The following is a 23,195-nucleotide window of genomic DNA, read 5'->3' on the forward strand; positions in this document are numbered from 1 at the left end:
TAAGCTGCAAACTGGCTCTGTCGCTAAGGGGTTAACACTATAGAAGACAAGTCCGGCATGGCCTCTGGCCAACTAGTCCCCGCAGCACTTTAGTTGATTGACAAGTTTTCATGTGTATACATTGGAAGAGACATATCCATCAACTACAGCAATGCAAGACATATCTGTGTCTGACTAGTCTGGTTTATTCCTTTAGTCCTCGGCACACAACCTGTTTTCTTTAAAACGCTGCAGCATTTCAGAGAAAAACATATTTGACTGTAACCGTACAGCCAGGATCTGATTCATGCACATCCATGGTTTTCTCCTTCGTCTCATTGGGGGACACAGATACTGTGGGTGTATGCTTCTGCCGCTAGGAGGCTGACACTAAGTGAAAAAAAGTTAGCTCCTCCTCCGCAGTATACACCCTCGCCCCTATTGCGGGCGGAAATCAGTTTTTTGCTTAGTGTCCTATGGAGGCACACACAGTCTGGATCTATTTTTTTCTAGTTTACTATGAAGATGAGACAGGGGCGACGGATCCTATTGAAAGGGTCCGATCTCCCCAAACCATCAACGGGCGAGCACGCGTTGAGTATCGTCTCCGCGTATCCTTTCCCGCACCGAGGGACATCTCTGGGACTTTTCCCCAGACATCTATTTTTTTCTTTGTTTTTTATTTTATGAAGATAAGACAGGGGCAACGCATCCTATTGAAAGGATCCGATTTCCCCAAACCATCAACGGGCGAGCACGTGCGAGTATCCCTCCACGTATCCTTTCCCGCGACGTGGGACATTATGCCAGACTTAGCCCTGTCCACCCCTAGGTATTGAAACCATGGGCTTGCACAGAGGCACAAGACTAGTCTGTGCGGCCCCCACTGCTCCACCAACGCTAGACGGCGGTGCTGCAAGGTGGCAGACAGTCCCTCTCCTCACCTTCTGAAGGGTGCCTGCACCGTCCTATTTTTTTTTTATCAAAGACCCCCTCACATACCTGCGCTCAGGCTGAAGAGGATCATCGGTGAGGTGAGGAGAGGAGAGGGGAGGGCTCCTGCGAAGATTTCGGGCTGGAGCCCACAGCCGCAGCACGCCTCGCGGTGTCCACTAGCCATGCAAGAGAAGGGCTGGATCCGTCAGGACAGGAACGCTGCGCCGGTCAGTAGTGCCACTTTTGGTACCGCGCCCTCCCCCCGGTCGGGTAGGGGAAAAATTGAGGCCGCGGCTTCGGCCGGAAGTTCCACCCTCGGGGTCGCGTGTCACTTCCGGCAGCCCGCCCCGCACTCAGCGGCGGTAAAAATCGGGACCACCGGCTTCGGAGCACGGGCTAGGCCGCAAAGTGGGAGTACCTCCCCTAGAGCGATTTTACAGGCTGGTGCGTGCCACAGATGTCGGCGCGCGATTTAAAGGAAGCATCCAAGTCGGGGGGGGGCGCAGGACTGGGGTAAGTGCTGCCCGAGAGGCCACGCTATAGAGAAAAACGAGGGGCTACCTCTTCCCCATATCCCCAGCAGCGGACAGATACAGCATGTCCGAACAAAAGCAAAGACGCACACGTTCTTTTACGCGGCATGCATCTCTTGTCGGGCTGCGTTTCCGCGGGCGCAGAGCAAGCATTTATGCTAAGCCTGCGAATCCAAACGCGCCCAGGAGCCCTCCCCTGCGACCGAGACCAATGTGTCAAATCCCCCGGAGTGGGCCCGATCACTGTCACAGTACATGGCGTCGCTTACGAGAGCAACAGAATCCCTTCAAGCCACAGATAGGGGCAGGGACAGTGTCTCGCCGCCTTTAGAGGGAACCTCCACCTCACAGGAGCCTCCGGCCTGCAGGGGCCACCCTCACTCCAGGCAGACCCGGGGGAAACGAATCCACACGGTCTCGCCCAGTCCATCCGGTGCCGTCGGCATCCGTAAGATCTGCTTCTCGCTCCCCGTCACCAGTGGTTGATATCGAGCAGACCTCAGATTGTGACTCAGATGAGCCCATGGACCTGGACACTCCAGGGTCACGTGAAACAGTGGACAGCCTCATAGAAGCCATCAATCAGGCCCTGGGGATTGAGGATTATACCGCAGCGGCTACGGGGCGTAAAGTGGCATGTAAACGGGTGAAGCGGCTGCATAGAATTTTTTCCTCTCACCCTGAGTTTGAGGACATAGTGCAGAGGCACAGAGAACGTCCAAAATTGCATTTTTCTCGGGTTAAAAGGCACTCGAAACGTTATCTGTTTGCTCAAGACCTCCGTAAACAATGGATGGAATCCCCGATAGTGGATCCTCCGGTTTCATGCCTGGCCACTAAGACCCTGTTATCTGTCCCTAGGGTTTCCTCGATTAAAGATCCCACGGACTGCCTTATTGAGAGCCTAGCTCATTCAGTATATGAGGCGTCAGGGTCTGCACTCGCTCCCTCGTTCGCAGCAACTTGGGTAGCCAAGGCTATGATATCATAGTCAGAAACATTAAACAAGGTCGCGCAGGAGCAGGATCTACCTGCAGAGATCTCGGAGGTTACATGTCAGATGACAATAGCCAGAGATTATGTATTGAATGCGTCTTTGGATGCGGCCAGTTGTTCAGCACTTGCTGCCGCTAATGCAATCTCTATCTGAAGAGCCCTGTGGTTGAGGACATGGCTGGCCGATTCTACTTCCAAGAAGTCCTTGACTTCCCTGCCTTATGAGTGCAGCCGCCAATTTTTGTATCAATTTATCTCCGACTCCACAGGAGGAAAGAGCGGGTTTCTCCCTCAACAGAAGGTTAAATCGTTTTTTCGTCACCCGATTCAGGCACGTTTTCGGGCCTTTCGCAGTGCCACCGGCCATTCTAGGCCGGGCGTGACGGCATTGGTAAGGTGGTGGCCGCTAAGCAGCCTGAGCCTGGTCCGGGACCCGAATAAGAGACCGGTCAGGGGTCATGCGTTAAAAGACTCCGGGTGGACTACGGGGCCCAATTCTGCCACCTCAGGCCGCCCCAATCAGGATAGGGAGCGGCAGGTCATATAGAGCCAACCCATTGGGGAGAATGCGTGCTCAACAGGCCAGATCGAGGGGACCCAGATCCTAAGGATCATCGGCCAAATGACTCGAGGTCTTTACCAGACGACACCAGCAAAGTGGGCGGCCGCCTACTCTGTTTTCACCACGTCTGGGCCAACATCGCTCACGACGCATGGGTAAAAGATTTGGTGTCCTCAGGTTACAAAATAGAATTTGTCAGATACCCTCCAAGAAGGTTTTTTCTTTCCCGGCTTCCCAGGGTGGATACCCAGGTAAGGGCTCTATTGGGAGCCATCAAGTCGCTCCTGCACAACGGAGTCATTGTTCCAGTGCCGGAACACAGAAGAGCTCAGGGGTTTCATTCCAACCTTTTTGCGGTTCCCAAAAAGGACTGGTTTGTCAGGCCTGTTTTTGGACTGAAGCTTCTGAACAAATTCATCAGGATCAGACATTTCCAGATGGAGTCTCCGTTCAGTCATAGCGGTCATGGAGCAGTGAGAATACTTGGCCTCAATTGACAGCCAGGACGCATTTCTGCATATTCCCATTTTTTCCTCCTCATCAGAGGCTGCTACCCTCAGCGTTCAGCATTTTCAGTTCGTAGCGCTACCCTTCGGGCTAGCCATGGCTCCCAGAGTGTTCACAAAGGTTATGGCAATTGTCAGGGCCACACTACATTCTCGAGGCATAGTCATCTTGCCTTATCTGGACGACCTCTTGGTCAAGGGCCCGTCAATACGGGCATGTGAGGAAGGTGTCAACATCACGCTAGATACTCTTGCCGCTTAGATGGTTGGTCAATGCAAAGAAATCATCCCTTGTGCCAGCTCAGAGGATCTCCTTCCTAGGAATGATCTTCGACACTTGCTGAAGGTTGATAATTCTCCCTCAGGAAAGGGTGCTAGTCTCCGGCAGGGAGTCCGGACACTACGCCAACCAGTCCCTCATACCATCCGATCCGCGATAAGGATCCTAGGGAAAATGGTGGCAGCAATCGAAGCGATAACTTTCGTCCAGTTCCATCCTTCACCCCCTGCAGCACGCCTCGTGTCAGCCTGGGACAAGAATCCTGTAACGCTCGATCGGCGGTGCAAACTGTCCTCTCAAGTCAGGCAGTCGCTCGGATGGTGGATAACCAGTTCTTCTCTGGCCTATGGGAAACCTTTCTCCCCATGTCATCGGCTGATAATGACAATCAACGTCAGTCTCCTTGGTTGGGGAGCGGTGTTTCGCCACCACACAACCCAGAAACGGTGGTCGCCACAGGAGGCACACCTCCCGATCAACTTATTGGAGATACGAGCAATTCGGCTGGCTCTGCAGAAGTTTCATCACTTTCTAGCAGGCCGCCCCGTCCGGATTCCATCGGACATCACCACGGCGGTGGTTTACATAATTTGTCAGGGGGGGCACCCGCAGCAGGACAACCATGCGCGAGGTGGAGCACATTCTTCAGTGGGCCGAAGCAAACCACTCGGTGATTTCGGCTGTCCACATCCCGGGCGTGGAAGATTGGGCAGCAGACTTCCTCAGTCGGCAGGGTCTTGCATCCGGAGAGTGGTCTCTACATCCCGAAGTTCTTCAACAGATTTGTCAACTGTGGGGAGCTCCGGATGTGGACCTGATGGCTTCCAGAGTGAATGCCAAGGTGCCCACATATGTCGCTCGGGCCAGGGACCCGCAGGCATTCGCGGTGGACGCGTTGGTTCTACCATGGAACCAGTATCGCCTCCCATATCTATTTTCCCCACTGCCACTACTCTCGAGAGTCAGCAAAGGAATCAAGACGGAAGGGGTGCCAGCGATTCTGCTGGCCCCAGACTGGCCCCGTCGAGCGTGGTACGCAGATCTAAGGCAGCTGCTCGCCGATGTTCCTGGGCGCCTGCTAGAGCGCCCAGATCTACCGTCTCAAGGGCTAATTTGCCACCCAAACTCAGGGACCCTGTGTTTGACAGCAGGGCCGTTGAATCTTGGATTCTAACCCAGGCAGGGTTCGGGAGCAAGGTGGTCGCTACAACGATTAGCTCCCGGAGGCCTGCTTCAGCATGAATTTACCACCACACCTGGAAGGTGTTCTTTGCTTGATGTCGAGGCCGCGGTGTTTCTCCGCTAAGATTCTCGATCTCCAACATCTTGGTTTTTCTCCAGTCGGGCTCAGAGAGCCCGGATAGCTCAGTCGGTAGAGCATTAGACTCGGGCTTTGCCCCAGGTTTCCGCAGGAGACAAATGTCGGCCTTATCCGTCCTGTTCCAGTGCAGTGTTGCTACCAATTTGCAGGTGAAAACTTTTCATCCGGAGAGTGTCCCACTTGATACCTCCCTATATGGCGCCGATGGACGCCTGGGTTCCTAACATGGTCCTAAGTGTTCTGCAGGAAGCTCCATTGGAACCACTTCAGGATATCGCTTTGAGGTACCTTTCCTGGAAAGTTGTTCCCCTAGTGGCCATCATTTCCATCAGGCGGGTTTCAGAGCTGGCGGCTCTATCCTGCCGAGCTCCTTTCCTCACTTTCCATAGGTATAAGGTGGTCCTCAGACCAGCCCCTCCTTTTCTGCCGAAGGTCGTGTCCTCTTTGTCACATCAATGAAGATGTTGCTTTGCCTTCATTTTGTCCAGCACTGGTGCACCGTGTGGAAGAAGGCTCTTCACATGTTAGACCTGGTAAGAGCCCTCCAGAGGTACGTGTCACGGACGGCACCCTTTCCTCAGACGGACACGCTGTTCGTGCTCCCTGAAAAACGCAGGAAGGGACTCGCTACCTCAAAGTCGACCATAGCCAGATGGATTCGTTTGACTATTCAGGAGTCCTACTGCATTAGAGGCACGCCGATTCCAGCAGGGATCAGAGCACACTCTACCCGGTCGGTGGGCGCCTCTTGGGCGCTTCGGCACCAGGCTTCGACAGAACAGGTTTGCAAGGCAGCAACCTGGTCCAGCCTGCACACATTTGCCAAAAATATCCATGCTCAGGCCTCGGCGGATGCAAGCCTGGATAGGAGTCTCCAAGCAACGGTGGCGCACCTTTAAACAGGTGGAGCATGTAGCTTGGATCGGTGAGTCAGTCTCCCACCCAGGGACTGTTTTAGGACGTCCCACAGTATCTGTGTCCCCCAATGAGACGACAGAGAAACATGGATTTTTGTGAGTACTCACCGTAAAATCCTTTTCTCCGAGACGCTCATTGGGGGACACAGCACCCACCCTATTAGCCAGTTGGCTCTTGTTTAAATGAATGTGTTTACTTATTTGATATAAGGGTGGTGTTTTCCTTTGGACATGTACCTGTATTAAGGCTGATTTTTTGTCCTCCTACTGCTTTGGCACCAAACTGATTTCCGCCCGCAATAGGGGCGAGGGTGTATACTGCGGAGGAGGAGCTAACCTCTTTTTTTCACTTAGTGTCAGCCTCCTAGCGGCAGAAGTATACACCCACAGTATCTGTGTCCCCCAATGAGCGTCTCGGAGAAAAGGATTTTACGGTGAGTACTCAAAAAAACCATGTTTTTAATAGACAATAATAAGTTTCAGACGGCAAAATAAAGGGATGATTTATAATTCTTAATGCGATGTATAGATCATGGTATTTTCTCTTTATTTTTTCTTTATAGAAATATATACTAAAACTATGCTCTGAACTAGAGAAGCACATAAAGAGTGATATACGGGAGGATGCAAGATATTTTTACCGAACAAAGGTAATACTGTCTGTATACAAAAAGTTGAATTTAAATATTTTATACTTCTGCCAAGCCATGTGCTTGTCTCATTTTTAAAGGAAAAATAAACCTAGAAATGAACTATTTAAATTAAAAAGATGATCATCTGCATATTTCTGAAATAAATATTCCTGTAGAAGTCACATTGAGCTCCCAGTATTAGTTAGGGTGCATGTATACTGCACCATTATCGGGAAAACACTTGTTTCTCCTACGCCTCATTGGGGGACATAGAGACTGTGTGTGTGTGTGTGTGTGTGTGTGTGTGTGTGTGTGTGTGTGTGTGTGACAGTGGGTGTTATGCTGCGTGCCACTAGGAGGACACTAACTAAACCAGGAAAAAAATTAGCTCCTCCCCTGCAGTATACACCCTCTCGCTGGCTGAGATTTCTCCAGTTCTTGCTTAGTGTCTATAGGAGGCACTTGGGTCTGGCTTCAGACCCCACAGTCTTTATTTTATTTTTGAATTTTCTGTTAATTTTTATTTTTTAATTAACAGAGTGAAGGGGGCGACGGTTCCTTTCTACGGCCCGCTCTCCCCCGAACCAACAACAGGCAAACACGTGGAGTATACCTCCCCGTACACTTTCCTGCGACGAATGGGGCTGATTCCTCTGACGATGGTTCCCTTACGGTCGGTACTCCACGGATACGAGGGCAAGCGCAACAGAACGAATCACAGGAGTGCATGGAAAGGTCTTGAGCAGCGCTTTTCGGATGCCTTGAATCGGCCCCAGAGCTCTCCATCCCCCTGCCACAGAGTGGATCGATTGAGCAATACCCCTTTAAGACCTCCTCCAGCTCTGCTACATCGCCCGGACGATAAGACACCTGCAGCTGGAAGGCCCTGGACAGCGCGACCTGCCTGAGCACAGTAGTGGAGGTATGGGGTCGGGTCCTTGTCCCCGGGAGAAGCGCTGACTTAGCGTCAGCAGCGGTACACTGGCGCCCCCCGCCCGGTGCTTACCGCGGGTAGGCCAGAAATTTAGTCCCCGGCTTTTAGGCCTACTCGGCCGGACTTTGCATAATGCCGCCCATGGTTTGCCCCGTCTGTGCGAGAGACACCCTGCTAGTATCGGGGGCCATGTTCTTTTACCTCAAAAGCTTAACCCCTTCTCTGCCTGATCTGGGACTGCCGCAAAGCGTGCACACTGACGGACAGAACCTGCCACCGTTATTCCTCCCGGGGACACAGCACAGGACCATGGGTAAGCTGCATCTGCCCTCAGATTAAAGCTTAACCCCTTCTCTGCACATTCTCTGCAGCTGCAGCCTAGGCTCTTCCCTTAACCCTTTCAGGGGAGCGAGTCTCAATCTAAAAAGCTAAACGGGCTGCTAAGAAGCACACTGCGTTTTTTACCGTGTGTACCACTTGCAAGACTGCCTTGCCCAGTGCCCAGACTAATCCGTTATGCACGGACTGCGACCCAGCCTGCACCCCGACCTGCGCTCCACGCCCCTCGCTGCTGCTGCTGGCGAGCCTCCTGCGTTTAGTCCCCCTGAGTGGGCAGCGTCCCTGTCACTGTCTGTGGAGTCACTTACCCACTCCGGGAATCCTATTTAAGTCAGAAAGCCTCTTTACCACCCGAGGTGGGCCCTGGCGACAGCCGGGAACCGTCCACCAGCAGGGGCCGTACTCGATCAAGGGATGGTTAGGTCTCTAGAAAGCGGACCCATGACGCGTCCCCTAGTCATGCTCGCGCTTCAGCATCGGTGAGTTCTGTCTCTCGCTCTCCCTCTCCTAATGTTCGCAGCGAGCACGACTCTGAATTCGAATCTGACACGTCAGTCCCTCAGAATCCTCCAACTGACCAAGAGTCGCTCGATTCTCTTATAGAATCAGTCAACAGGATTCGGAAGTTGGATGTGGAAAATATTCCCGCTCCAGAACACGCTATCTCATTTAAGAGGACCAAACGTGTGCGCAGGTTATTTACCAGCCATCTGGAGTTTAAGGACATTGTCCAGAATCATAGGGATTGGCCACATAAGCGGTTCACAGGGCAAAAGTCTACTGAGGCTAAATACCCTTTTGCTCCAGACCTAATGAAGGATTGGTTACAGTGCCCTTCCGTGGACCCTCCTGTATCGCGTCTTGCTTCTAAAACGCTCCTATCCGTTTCTGAGGGCTCCTCAGTCAGATACCCCTCCCCTCCGTCAAATTGACTACCTGGCCCGCTCAGTTTTTTTGAAGCTTCAGGAGCGGCGCTTTTTCCATCTTTCGCAGCGACTTGGGTCGCTAAGGCAATGGCCGCTTGGGAAGAAGTCTTAATTACTGCCTTCTAGGGTAGCAATCTTCCTCTGGGGACAACCAGCATCACCAGGCAGATAATTCACACAGGGGACCTTGTAGTGGACGCTTCTTTAGATGCCACAATTGCGCTGCTCAGACTGCCGCTAATGCGATCTCCATTAGAAGAGCCCTATGGCTCTGCGACTGGCGGGCGGATGCCACATCTAAAAGATCGTTGAATTCTCTGCCCTATCAAACTGGTCGCCTTTTTGGGGAGAAACTGGACCAGCTCATTTCTGATACTACCGGGGGGGGGAAAGAGTAAATTCATTCCCCAACAAAAGGCTGTTCGGCCGTTTCGCAACCAACAGCCGACGCGTTTCCATCTTTTCGCCACACTTCCAGTTGGTCTTCCTCTACCTTCTCTTCCGGATCAGGCCGGTCCCCGCGGCATCCGGCGGGCACCAACAAAGTAGACAGTCGTCTATTTTCCTTCAGTCATACCTGGCTCGCGGTCGTCCACGACAAGTGGGGTCAGGGAGCTGATGGATACAGGATGGAATTGTATCCGGAGGACACGTTTTTTCCCGAAACTCCCCCCCCAAAACCTTTTTGTGATTCCAAAGAAGGACTGGACGATATGGTCCATACTGGCTCTCAAACTGTTAAGTCAGTTTGTCGAGGTGCGGCAATTCCGAATGGAATTTCTTCGACCAGTTGTCGCTTCCATAGAAAAAGGAGAGTCCCTAGCATCCATCGACATCAAAGACGCTTGTCCTTCACACTTCGATCTGCCCGTCCCACAAGCAGTTCCTGCGTTTTGCAATTCACGAGGAACACTTCCAGTTCATTGCCTTGCCCTTCGGACTCGCCACAGCCCCCAGGGTCTTTACTAAGGTCATGACGGCTGTCATGGCCATTCTCCACTCTCGGGGAGTAGTGGTGTTACCGTATCTAGACGACCTGCTCATCAAGGGTCCGTCCCTTCCAGCCTGCGAGGAATCCATGGATATAACAGTTAATATACATTCTCGTCTGGGGTGGAATATAATCTTCGTAAAGTCTTTCCCAAAACTGGCTCAAAAGTTTTCCTTGTTAGGAATCATCTTGGACACTTCCCGCGGGTTGGTCATTCTCCCTCCAGAAAGGACCCAAGCCTTACAACAGGCAGCGCTGACTCTGTCCCGACCGGTTTCTCACTCCATTCGTTTCAACATCAGAATTTTTCGGAAAGATGGTGGCAGCAATGGCAGCTGTCCCATTCGTACTGTTCCATCTCCGTCCCTTACGATTTGCTGTTAGCTTGGGACAAGAGCCCGTTCTCCCTGGACCGTCCATTCGTTCTGTCCCTGCGGGTCAGACAAGTCCTCAAGTGGTGGACACTGGGGTCCTCCCTGAATCAAGGGAGGTCTTTTTCTCCCAGTAAGATGGGATTTTTGTAACCACTGACGCAAGTCTTCTGGGCTGGGGTGCGGTCTTTCGTCACCACACGACACAGGGTCGTTGGTCAACTCGAGAGTCACGTCTCCCCATCAACATTTTGGAGATACCTTTGATCACATTAACTCTACGTAGTTTCCACCATTTCCTCTCAGGTCACCCCATCAGGATCCAATTCGACAACGCGACAACTGTAGCGTATATCAACTGCCAGGGAGGTACTTGGAGCAGGATGGCCATGCACGAAGTGAGTCACATCCTCCATTGGGCCGAGACCAACCATTTGCCCATCTCAGCAATCCACATCCCGGGCGTAGAAAATTGGGCGGCAGATTTTCTCAGTCGCCAAGGCCTTGCCTCGAGAGAGTGGTCTGTTCATCCGGAAGTCTTTCAGCAGATTTGCCATCGTTGGGGGACACCGGATGTGGATCTCATGGCCTCAAGACTAAACAACAAGGTTCCTCAGTTCATTGCCAGATCGCGGGATCCATGCGCCATCGGAGCGGATGCCCTAGTTTTTGCCGTGGCACCAGTTCCGGATCCCGTACACCTTTCCCCCTCTTCCCTTGCTTCCGGGGGTCATCACGATGATCAGAGTGGAGGGAAGTACCAGTGATTCTAGTTGCGCTGGATTAACCACGCCGAGCATGGTACGCAGGACTAATACAACTAGTCGCCGATGTCCCCTGTCGACTTCCAGATTGCATGGATCCACTCTCTCAGGGCCCGATTTACCACCAGAACTCCGGGGCCCTGTTTCTGACGGCATGGCCTTTGAATCCTGGATTTTAGCACAGGCTGGGTTCTGTCACGACGTGATTTCCACCATGATTAGTGCTAGGAAGCCTGTGTCCATGCGCATCTATCACCGCGCCTGGAAGACCTACTTTTCGTGGTGCTGGTGCAAGGATCATGGTCGATCACCTCTGATATATTTCTATTCCAAACATATTGGAATTCCTTCAATCGGATTAAAGTCAGTCCTCGCACTTAGCTCTCTCAAGGGCCAAATTTCGGCCTTGTCAATGCTATTCCAACGCAAAATTGCCACCAAAATTCAGGTCAAGACGTTCATTCAAGGAGTCACCCATGTGGCGCCTCCTTATAGAAGGCCAGTGGAATCATGGGACCTTAACCTAGTTCTTGGGGCCTTGCAGGAGGCTCCTTTTGAACCGCTGCAGGACGTGCCACTGACCGTTCTCTCTTGGAAGGTGCTCTCTCTAGTGGCAATTATGTCAATTAGATGAGTTTCGGAATTGGTGGCCCTGTCCTACCATCCTCCGTTCCTGAATCTTCATCAGGACAAGGCAGTTCTCAGGATGTCCCCATCCTTCCTGCCCAAAGTCGTCACCTCGTTCCATCTCAATGAGGAAATTGTTTTGCCTTCTTTTTGTCCTGCACCAGTCCATCGCATTGAGAAGGCCCTCCACATCCTGAATGTGGTTAGGGCGCTGAGACGGTACATCTCGTGCACGGCTCCCTTCTGAAAGTCAGATGCCCTATTCATGCTTCCAGAGGGGCAGAAGAAGGGTTTAGCCGCTTCCAAAGCAACACTAGCCAGGTTGATTCGCTTGGCAATTCGGGAATCCTACCGTGTCAGGAACGCGCCTCTCCCAGCAGGGATTAAGGCGCACTCTACCCGCTCAGTGGGCGCCTCGTGGGCCATTTGGCCCCAGGCGTCGGCAGAATAGGTCTGCAAGGCTGCGACTTGGTCCTGTCTCCATACTTTTACAAGATATTACCAAATTCATTCTCGGGCCTCTGCGGATGCATCTCTCGGCAGACGAAGCCTGCAATCGGCAGTACCTCAGTGTTGATGTGTGCTCCCCACCCAGGGACTGCTTTAGGACGTCCCACTGTCTGTGTCCCCAATGAGGCGTAGGAGAAATGGGGATTTTTGTGTACTCACCGTAAAATACTTTTCTCCGAGCCATTCATTGGGTGACACAGCACCCACCCTGTTTAGCCTATTGGCTCACTGTAGCATTCTTAAGTTTTGACATAGTTATGGTTATTGTTGACTGTTTATGCTCCTACTGCTTTTTTCACCGAAGTGGAGAAATCTCAGCCAGCGAGAGGGTGTATACTGCAGGGGAGGAGCTAACTTTTTTTTCTGGTTTACTTAGTGTCCTCCTAGTGGCCAGCAGCATAACACCCACTGTCTCGCTGCTGAGAACAATGGCAAACAACATGCTCTGAACATTAATGATAGTTATGTGCCCATCATAAATTCGGTCATCTTGTCTAAACCTGGTATTAAATGGCCTCCGTTTGGAAAAATTGTTGTTGATCGGTGGTTGTTTAACGCTGCAGGTTGTTTAATGTAATTGAGCACTATGCACGGGGTAGATGAAATCTTGTTGATCAGTACCGCAGAAAAGCACGCTGATCGTCAGAATGAGGAACTTCAATACCCTTCGGGATGAAGTAGCAATGTACTTGCTTGACTTGCTCCATTCATTCCCTATTGGCTTTTTCTGGCTATTTAATAAAGAATGAATTTAGTGGTGGCCAAGAGTCCGTCCTGCCGCACTATTTTGTAATGGAAATTTAAATCCCCTTGTCGTGTGTAGCTTGTTTTCTCTGGCCACCCCCTTTAATCTTCTGATGATCCGTTTCATGTTTAGCTTGGATATTAAGTGAGGGTGCAGCTTACTCTGAGGCAACATGGCTTGAAAGGATTGTCCAGGCTTATGATATTGATGACCTATTCCAGGGATGGGTTATCCATATCTGATCGGTGGCAGTCTGACATCCCAACTGATCAGATGTTATCAGTAGGAATAAGCGTACCCATGGAAGGCCAGGTTCGACTGAACTTTAGTCCATAGTTTGCTTCGGGTCCCTGAACTGTACCAGAATTGATATCTGAACCCAAACCTCGTAGAAATCAACAAGGACCTGAACTTTGGCGCTAGAAAACCTTTCTTTCTCTTTTTCTCTCATTGAATATCCATTATTACTGTTCCTTTAAACGTTTCACACTTTTGTGTTCTTTCTCATATCACATTAACACTTTTTTTTTTTTTTTCTTTTAAATTTACTCTTAGGTAAAAGATTTAGTTGCCAGAATACACGGTAGATGGCAGGAACAGCTGCTTTATTCTCGGCCAAATCAGGTAAATTAGTAAAGTGAAAGTGATTGACAGGTTGGTCACACTCGTCCAACAGTATTTGACAAGTGTGACCAGCTTTTTACTATTGAGGCTGCCTATGCGGCATCAATAGTAAAAGAATGTTAAAAATGATAAAAAAATAAAAAATCAGGATATATTTACCTTCCGACGTCCCGCGCAGCCTCATCGACGCTCCCGTTCCCAGCGATGCCTTGCGAGACATGTGATGACGTTGGTCTCGCATTACTATAGTGATCTCACGAGACCGCTAGAGTAACGCGAGACTACGTCATCACAGGTCCTTGCCGCAAGGCATTACTGGGAACGCTGAGGCCCGGGAAGGCTGCGCGTGATGTCGGAAGGCAAATATACCCCGATTTTATTTTTATTTTTTTATTTTTTTTTTTTTTTTTACAGGGTTATGGTACCCAGGGCCTGGAGGACAGTCTCCTCTCCTCCACCATCCGCACATGAGACACTTAACTTTGCGCATGGTGGGCATAGCCACATGCGGGAAGTAAGCGGTTCTCATGCATTCCTATGGGTGCCGAATCGCGGCAATTCTTTGCGATTCCGCAAAAAGAATGAGCATGCTGCGTTTTTTTCCGCGATGCGATTCCGCCACGGGAAAAAGTGCAGCATTAGCACAGCATGTGCAGAATGCCATAGGAATGCACGGGGTGCGTTCTGTGCGACTTTTTTTAAACGTTTTTGCGCCGAAAATCGCGGCAAAAACCGCTTAAAAATCGCATCGTGGGCACACAGCCTAAAGTAAACATCTGTGTTGCTGTCTCTTTGCTTCTATTTTGTGTGCACCAAGGCTTTTGCACGTTGGCAGTAGAGGCAATCGGCTTACAGGAAAGGCTCTTTATTACTATAAAACTTGTAGCTGCTGCACATGTGCTGGGCAGGGGATTTAGAAATCGCATGTAGTCACTGATATTTGGGTCTGGGGAACCATCTAGGTCATGACGTTGTATATGGTAGTTCAGAAGCGATGCATGACTGAGAGATCACTTGTTAAAGTGGGTACAACACCAGGTGATGTTAGAAATTCACCAGACTTAAAGGGGTTTTCCCATGAACAAAAGGTAATTTTAATCAATAGATCTTGGTATAATAATAATTTCCACAATTGGATGTGTTTAAATAAAATGCTCTTGTGCGGAGATAATCTTATAAATGTGCCCCTGCTGTGTACTGTGTAATGGCTGTGTCTCACTGTACAGGGACATGGTCTGATCACACCACAGCTCCTGAGCAGGGGGGAAGCAAAAGCGTATACAGACAGGACAGCATGGGATTACAGATGCTGATTCTTTTAAGTAAAACATGGTTTAAAAACAGGCAGAGAAATGTTAGACTTTACAGAAGAATCCACTGTGATCCCATGCTGTCCTGTCTGTATACTCTCTTTTGTGTCATCCCCTGCACAGGAGCTGGGGTACAGTCAGACCATGTCCCTGTACAGTCAGACACTTACAAAGTACACAGCAGGGGCACATGTATAAGATTGTCAGCACAGGAACATTTTATTTAAACACGTCCAATTGTCGAAATTATTATTATTAATTTATATAGCGCCATTTATTCCATGGCGCTTTACATGTGAAAAGTGGAAATATAGACAAGTATAATAATAATAATAATAATAATAATAATAATAATAATAATAATAATAAATTTTATTTTTATAGCGCCGACATATTCCGCAGCACTTTACATTTCAGAGGGGATTTGTACAGACAATAGACATTACAGCATAACAATAATCACATACAGTAGATTATAACAAATACCAAGAGGAATGAGGGCCCTGCTCGCAAGCTTAAAGTCTGAGGAAAGAGGTAGACACGAAAGGTGGGTGGTAACAGTTGCCCTGATTGTATGGACCAGCCATAATGTTAAGTGTGTAACAGTACAAACACAGAGGTCTAATGGATGCATAAAGCAGGTGGGAACATGATGCGGGAAATCTGGTTATGGTAAAACTTTTGGCGCTGCCACACAGGGATAGATTAGGTTAATGTGTTGAGGCGATAGGCCAGTCTGAATAAATGCGTTTTCAGGGCACGCTTAAAATTGTGGGGATTGGGGACTAATCGTATTGACCTGGGAAGTGCATTCCAAAGAATTGGCGCGGCACGTATAAAGTCTTGGAGACGGGAGTGGTAGGTTCTGACTATTGAGGATGCTAACCTCAGGTCATCAGCAGAACGGAGGGCGCGGGTAGGGTGGTATACTGAAACAAGGGAGGAGATGTAAGGTGGTGCTGAGCTATGGAGGGCTTTGTGGGTGAGGATAATAAGTTTATACTGAATTCTGGAGTGGATGGGTAGCCAGTATAATGACTGGCACAAGGTAGAGGCATCGGTGTAACGATTGGTGAGGAATATGATCCTGGCTGCAGCATTCAAGACAGATTGGAGAGGGGAGAGTTTGGTAAGAGGGAGACCGATTAGAAGAGAGTTACAATAGTCGAGACGAGAATGAATAAGAGAAACGGTAAGAGTTTTTGCAGAGTCAAAAGTAAGAAAAGGTCGAATTCTAGAAATGTTTTTGAGGTGCAGATAACAAGAGCGAGCCAGTGATCGAATGTGGGGGGCAAAGGAAAGCTCGGAATCAAGTATGACCCCAAGACAGCGGGCCTGTTGCTGGGGAGTAATAGTGGAACCACACACAGAAATGGCAGTCGGGTATAGGTACATTAGTAGAGGGAGGAAACACCAGGAGTTCAGTCTGACAGGTTCAGTTTCAGATATAGTGAGGACATGATGTTAGACACAGCGTTTAGACAATCGCCGGTGTTTTCTAGAAAGGCTGGCGTGGTGTCAGGAGAAGAAGCGTATAATTGGGTGTCATCAGCATAGAGATGGTACTGGAAACCAAATCTACTGATTGTTTGACCAATAGGGGCAGTGTACAAGGAGAAGAGGAGGGGGCCTAGAACCGATCCTTGAGGGACCCCAACAGTAAGGGGAAGGTGAGAGGAGGAGGAACCGGCAAAAGATACAGTAAAGGAGCGTTCGGAGAGATAGGAGGAGAACCATGAGAGAACGGTGTCCTTGAGGCCAATGGAACGGAGCATAGTGAGGAGGAGCTGATGATCCACAGTGTAGAATGCTGCAGAGAGATCCAAGAGAATTAGCATGGAGTAATGACCATTTGATTTAGCTGTTAGCAGATCATTAGAGACTTTAGTGAGGGCAGTTTCAGTGGAGTGTAAAGAGCGGAAACCGGATTGGAGAGGGTCGAGAAGAGAGTTTTCTGAGAGATAGCGGATAAGACGGGAGTGGACCAGGCGTTCCAGGAGTTTAGAGATGAAGGGAAGATTAGAGACAGGTCTATAGTTAGTGGCACAGTTTTGGTCAAGGGATGGTTTTTTAAGTAGTGGATGTATGATGGCATGCTTAAATGAGGAGGGAAAAATACCAGAAGAGAGAGAGAGGTTAAATATTTTAGTTAGGTGAGGGTGTCACAGCAGGGGAAAGGGACTGGAGGAGATGTGACGGAAATGGGTCACTGGTGCAAGTGGTTGGGCGAGAAGATGCAAGGAGCCTGCTTACTTCTTCTGTGACTGATTTTGAACCAGAGAGTGAGCTAGATGCAGTGGGGGAGGGAGGACAGTGCATGGTATGTGGTGATTGGGAGATAATTTCCTGTCGAATCTGGTCAATTTTTTCTTTGAAGTAATTGGCCAGATCGTCAGCTCGGAGCTCCATGGTTGGGACCTGTACTCTTGGATTGAGTAGAGAATGAAAAGTGTCAGAGACGTTTTGGGTTATTGGACAGTGAGGTGATGAGGGTGTTGAAATAGGCTTGTTTGGAGAGGTGAAGGGCAGTGTTGTATGTTCTAAGCATAAACTTAAAATGGATGAAATCTTCGTGTAGATTGGATTTTCTCCACAGGCGTTCGGCGCACCTGGAGCACCGCTGCAGGAAACGTGTTTGCAGGGTGTGCCAGGGTTGTCGCCGTCTGTGTTGTGGTGTTCTATTTATAGGGGGTGCAAATTCATCCAGGGCACTTTGAAGTGTTTCATTGTAATGCTTCAATGCAGAGTCAGGACATGAGATATAATAAACATGTGTAAGACAAGGGACACACAGGTACATAAGGAGAGGGGCCCCTGCCCGCGAGGGCTCACAGTCTACATGGATGGGTGAGGATACAGTAGGAGAGGGTAGAGCAGGTCGTGTGGTGGTTCAGTAGACCGAGGATCATTGCAGGCTGTAGGCTTGTCGGAACAGGTGGGTCTTCAGGTTCTTCTTGAAGGTTTCCGTTGTTGGTGAGAGTCTGATGTGTTTCGGCAGAGAGTTCCAGAGTATGGGGGAAGCACGGGAGAAGTCTTGTATGTGGTTGTGGGAAGAAGAGATAAGGAGGAGTAGAGAAGGAGATCTTGAGATGATTGAAGGTTGCGTGCGGGTAGGTACCTAGAGACCATGTCACAGATGTATGGAGGAGACAGGTTATGAATGGCTTTGATTGTCATGTTAGGGTTTTGAATTGGAGCCTCTGGGCAATAGGAAGCAAGTGAAGGGCCTGGCATAGGGGGGAGACAGGTGGATTAGTCGGGCAGCAGAGTGTAGGATGGACTGGAGCGGAGCCAGAGTGCTAGAGGGGAGGCCAGAGAGTAGGAGGTTGCAGTAGTCGAGGCGGGAGATAAGAGCATGCACTAGTGTTTTTGTGGTTTCCTAGTTGAGGAATGAGCGGATCCTGGAAATATTTTTGAGTTTGAGGCGGCAGGAGAAGGTAAGGGCTTGGATATGTGATTTGAAAGAGAGCGCAGGGTCGAGGATCACTCCAAGGCACCGAGCGTGCGGGACTGGGGAAAGAAAGCAGCCATTGACATTGATAGATCTGGTAGAGGGGTAGAGTGTGATGGGGGAAAGATGATTAATTCTGTTTTGTCCATGTTCAGCTTGTGAAAGCGAGCAGAGAAGAAGGCTGAGATAGCAGACAGACATTGTGGGATTTCAGTCAGTAAGGAGGCGAGGTTGCGTCCAGATAGGTAGATCTGCGTGTCATCGGCATAGAGGTGATACTGCAAACCGTAGGATTCTATGAGCTGTCCCAAGCCAAAGGTGTAGATGGAGAATAGTAGGGGTCCTAGGACAGAGCCTTGAGGAACACCAACAGACAGGGGGCGAAGTGAGGAGGTGGTGTGTGAGAGGGAGACACTAAATGTTCGGTCTGTTGGGTATGATGAGATCCAGGATAGGGCCAAGTCTGTGATGCCAAGAGATGAGCGTCTGTAGCAGGAGTGAATGGTCTACGGTGTCGAAGGCAGAGGACAGGTCCAGGAGAAGGAGGACAGAGTAGTTTGCTTGCTCTTGGCGGTTAGTAAGTCATTAGTGACTTTAGTTAGGGCAGTTTCAGTTGAGTGATGCGGTCGGAAGCCAGATTGTAACCGGTCAAAGGGGGAACAGGAGGAGAGATGGGAGGACAGTTCAAGATATACATGCTGTTCCAGTAGTTTTGAGGCATAAGGGAGAAGAGATATCGGGTGATAGTTAGACACAGAGGATGGATCAAGGGAGGGCTTTTTGAGGATGGGTGTGATTGAGGCATGTTTGAAGGATGAGGGAAAGACACCATTGTAAGTGAAAGGTTGAAGAGGTGTGTTAGAAGATGGGATGAAGACTGTGGCCAAGTTAGGGATGAGGTGAGACTGGAGTGGGTCGAGGGCACAAGTGGTGAGGTGTGATTTTGACAGAAGGGTGGAGAGCTGATCTTCTGTCATGGTGGAGAAGCTGACTTTTGCAGAACAGGGCTGAGCGGCTAAGAGGGGCATTGGGGACTGCGGGCCAAAGTTTTGTCTGATCTTGTCGATCTTCTGCTTAAAGAAGGAAGCAAAGTCTTCAGCAGAAATGAGAGGAGGGGGAGGAGGTGCTGTGGGATGGAGTAGAGAATTGAAAGTGTTGAAGAGTTGTTTAGGGTTGTGAGACAGGGAGGATATGAGAGATGCGAAGTAAGTTTGTTTAGCGGCAGAGAGCGTGGACTTAAAGCTGGCAAGGGACTGCTTGTATGCGCTGAAGTGCTCCGTAGAATGGGTTCTTTTCCATCTCCGCTCAGCGGCCGTGGAAACCTGTCACAGTTCTTTGGTCAGCCAGGGCTGCCTGTTGATTGTGCGAGTTTTGCTCTGCATGAGGGGGGCAGCCGATTCAAGTGTTGCTGTTATTGTGGTGTTATAAAAAGTGTCAGCAGCATCTGTGTCATGAAGGGAAGCTATGTCTGTAAGAGGGAGAAGGGACTCAGAGTGATTGTAAATTGAGGTGTTTGAGATTACTGCGAGGGTGAGCGAGTTTATGGAGCGGGGGTTGCGCAGTAGGAGAGGAGAGGGAAGAGAATGTCAGTAGGTTGTGGTCAGACAGGGGGAGGGGTGAGTTATTGAGATTAGTGAGGGAACAGAGACGGGTGAAGATAAGGTCCAGCGTGTGACCATCTTTGTGAGTGGCCGCAGAGGACCATTGAGTGAGGCCGAGGGAAGCCGTGAGCGAAATAAGTTTAGAGGCAGCCGGGGTGGAAGTGTCAATGGGGATGTTGAAGTCGCCCATGATAATGGTGGGGATGTCAGCAGAAAGGAAATGGAGTAGCCAGGTGGTGAAGTGGTCGAGAAAGGTGGAGATGGCTAGTTCTGGGGGGCGGTAGATGACAGCCGGTTGGAGGGGGAATAGATGCGGATGGAGTGCAAGAGTAGCGGAGGGTGGCAGAGGAATTGGGGTAAAGGAGCCGGTATCGGAGAGGAGCAAGCCAACTCCTCCACCATGTTTGTTACTGGGGTGAGGGGTGTGAGAGAGATGGAATCCGCCATAGGAAAGCGCAGCTGGAGAGGCTGTGTCAGAGGGGAGTGAGGCAGGTTTCAGTGATGGCAAGGAAGGAGAGTTTGTTGGTGATAAAGAGGTCATGGATAAACGATAGCTTGTTGCAGACAGAGCGTGCGTTCCATAGTGCTCCAGGTAGGGGGATCGGGGGAGTGGGGGCTGGATGAATAGGGATGAGGTTGTCCTGGTTGCAAAAAAGTGTAGAGGATCGTGGCAGGGTGTTAGAAATGAGTGTGGGGATGTGTTGAGGAGGGCCAGGATTTGGGGATACATCGCCAGCAATGAGGAGTAGTAGACAGAGCATTAGAAGGTGGGAGCAGGATAGGACATGATGTGGCCGTGAGTGTTTGGAGAGAAAGGATTGTATGTGGAGGAACAGTTGTGACGAAGAGGTGAGATGGCTGGGAAGGATGGAGGGGGAAATGACTAGTTCCTTACTTGGTGGAGGGATTGCAGGAGTTAGGGAGAAATAGAGTAGTATGGGGGTGATGGTAAAAAGAAGGCGAAACATTGTTGTGGTGTTATAGTCCGTTACCTTATAGTCAATTCCGGTCCAATTCTAGTCTAATTCAGAGTACTTAGAAATATGTACTTTGAAGTGTGGATTTTGAAGTAGATGGAGCCAACTACGTCTGGAGCAGACCCATGGTGCTGAATATATGTGCAACTAAACACAATCAGCTGTGAGTGAAAGTGGGGTGTGACTGCCCAGGCCAAATGCAAAGCAAAGGTCATAAAAGGGGGAAGGGATTATACAGACCACTTAGATGTGTTGCAGAGATAACAAGAATAGAGTACAATTATTGATACAAGAAGATGGGTAAGCAATGCATACCATATAAAAATACAATGCAGTTCACATGGGGCTTTCAGGAGCATGGGAGAGAGGGGTGGAATTCAGCAATGCATACCATATAAAAATACAATGCAGTTAAAAATAGAATACAATTAATATTATTCCAAGATCTGTTGATTAAAATGTACTTTCTCCTACGCCTCATTGGGGGACACAGACAGTGGGTGTTATGCTGCTTGCCACTAGGAGGACACTAAGTAACCTAGAAAAAAAGTTAACTCCTCCCCTGCAGTATACACCCTCTCGCTGGATGAGATATCTCCAGTTCATGCTTAGTGTCTGTAGGAGGCACTTGGGTCTGGTTTCAGACCCCACCGTTTTTATTTTATGTTTGAATTTTCTGTAAATTTTTATTTTTTAATTAACGGAGTGAAGGGGGCGATGGTTCCTTTCTACGGCCCGCTCTCCCCTGAACCAGCAACAGGCAAGCACGCTGAGTATACCTCCCCGTACACTTTCCTGCGACGTTTGGGGCTGATTCCTCTGACAATAATGGCTAAAGTTCCGGTAATCCACGGATATGAGGGCAGGCGCATGGAATGGAGACGACTGGACAGCGCTTCCGAAGGCCCTGAATCAGCCCCATAGCTCTCCATCCCCCTACCATATGGAGGATCGATTGAGCATGCCCCTTTAAGAACTCCTCCAGCTCTGCTACATCGCCCGGAGGATGAGAGCCTGCATGGATGGCCTGGACAGCGCTGAGCACTGTAGTTGAGGTATGGGGCCGGGTCCTGGCCCCCGGGAGAAGCGCTGAATTAGCGTCAGCGGCTGTGCACCGGGCCCCCCATCGCGCGCTACCGCGGGTAGCCCGGGAAATTGTGGCCTGCTAGGCCCCAGTTTCAATAGCGCCCCCCGGCGCCTACCGCGGGTAGGCTCAAAAATTTAGCCCCGGGCTTTCCTGCCTACTCGGCCGCAATTTGAATAGCGTCGCCCGCGCTATTGTCGCCACCCCCTCTTCTTGGTGCCTCTAATCCCTGACGAGACGCTCAATTCTAATCTCGGGGGGCCGTGTCTTTTTACCTCAGCCTGCTCTGGACACGAGCTGTGAGGCGAGCATTCTGCCGGATACCGGGTGACACCGCAGGGCCACTGCTATTCCTCCCCGGGGACACAGGACTAGGTAAGCTGCATCTGCCCTCAGATTAAAGCTTAACCCCTTCCCGGCACATTCCCTGCAACTGCAGACAGACTCTGCAGTTAACCCTTTCAGGAGTGCTATGTCTCAATCTAAGGAGGCAAAACGGGCTGCTACAAAGCACACTGCGTTTTTTACCGTGTGTACCACTTTCAAGTCTGCCTTACCCAGTGCACAGACTAATCCATTATGCACGGACTGCTCCCCGACCTGCGCTCAATCGCCCTTCGCCGCCTCTGCTGATGGGCCTCCTGCGTTTAGTACCCCTGAGTGGGCTGCGTCCCTGTCACGGTCGGTGGAGTCTCTGACCCAGGCTATATTCTCTCTCCGGGAGGACTCTTTAAGCCAGAAGGCGTCCTTACCCCCCAAGGAAGGCTCTGGCGTCGGCCAGGAACCGTCCATCACCAGGGGCCGTACTCGTTCAAGGGATGTCAGGTCTCTAGAAAGCGGACCCATGACGCTTCCCCTAGTCCCGTTCGCACCTCAGCATCTGCGACTCCTGTCTCTCACTCTGCCTCTCCTGGAGTTCTCAGCGAGCACGACTCTGAATTTGAATCCCCCAACTGATCAAGAGTCGCTTGATTCTCTTATAGAATCAGTCAACAGGATTCTGAAGTTGGATGAGGATAATATTCCCGCTCCAGCACATCCCATCTCACTTAAGAAAACCAAGCATGTGCGCAGGTTATTTACCAGCCATCCGGACTTTAAGGAAATTGTCCAGAAACATAGGGATCGTCCGCATAAGCTGTTGTGAGTTAATTTTCCCCTTCACCGTCGATGTCTGATGAACTCCCTCTTCTGGTGAAGGAAGGTAGTGAGGCTGATTACCAAACACCTGATCTTGTAGATGATGACTGGGTAACAGGAACTTCTGACTGGATATAAG

The 23,195-nt window shown here is 50.1% G+C and overlaps 1 protein-coding gene across 3 annotated transcripts in view; it reads left to right on the forward strand.

Annotated features, from left to right (window-relative positions):
• Positions 1-23,195, forward strand: part of SLF2 (SMC5-SMC6 complex localization factor 2) — a 137,524-nt gene that overhangs the window by 97,570 nt on the left and 16,759 nt on the right. For all 3 annotated transcript variants that reach the window (XM_073555775.1, XM_073555777.1, XM_073555776.1), the window contains 2 exons: positions 6,594-6,680; positions 13,425-13,493. In XM_073555775.1, coding sequence (XP_073411876.1) covers positions 6,594-6,680; positions 13,425-13,493 — 156 coding nt within the window. The remainder of the gene's footprint in view (positions 1-6,593; positions 6,681-13,424; positions 13,494-23,195) is intronic.

Source organism: Dendrobates tinctorius, unplaced genomic scaffold (genome assembly GCF_039654945.1).
Source record: "Dendrobates tinctorius isolate UK_male_01 unplaced genomic scaffold, ASM3965494v1 ptg000230l, whole genome shotgun sequence".
In the NCBI taxonomy this organism is placed as follows: domain Eukaryota; kingdom Metazoa; phylum Chordata; class Amphibia; order Anura; family Dendrobatidae; genus Dendrobates; species Dendrobates tinctorius.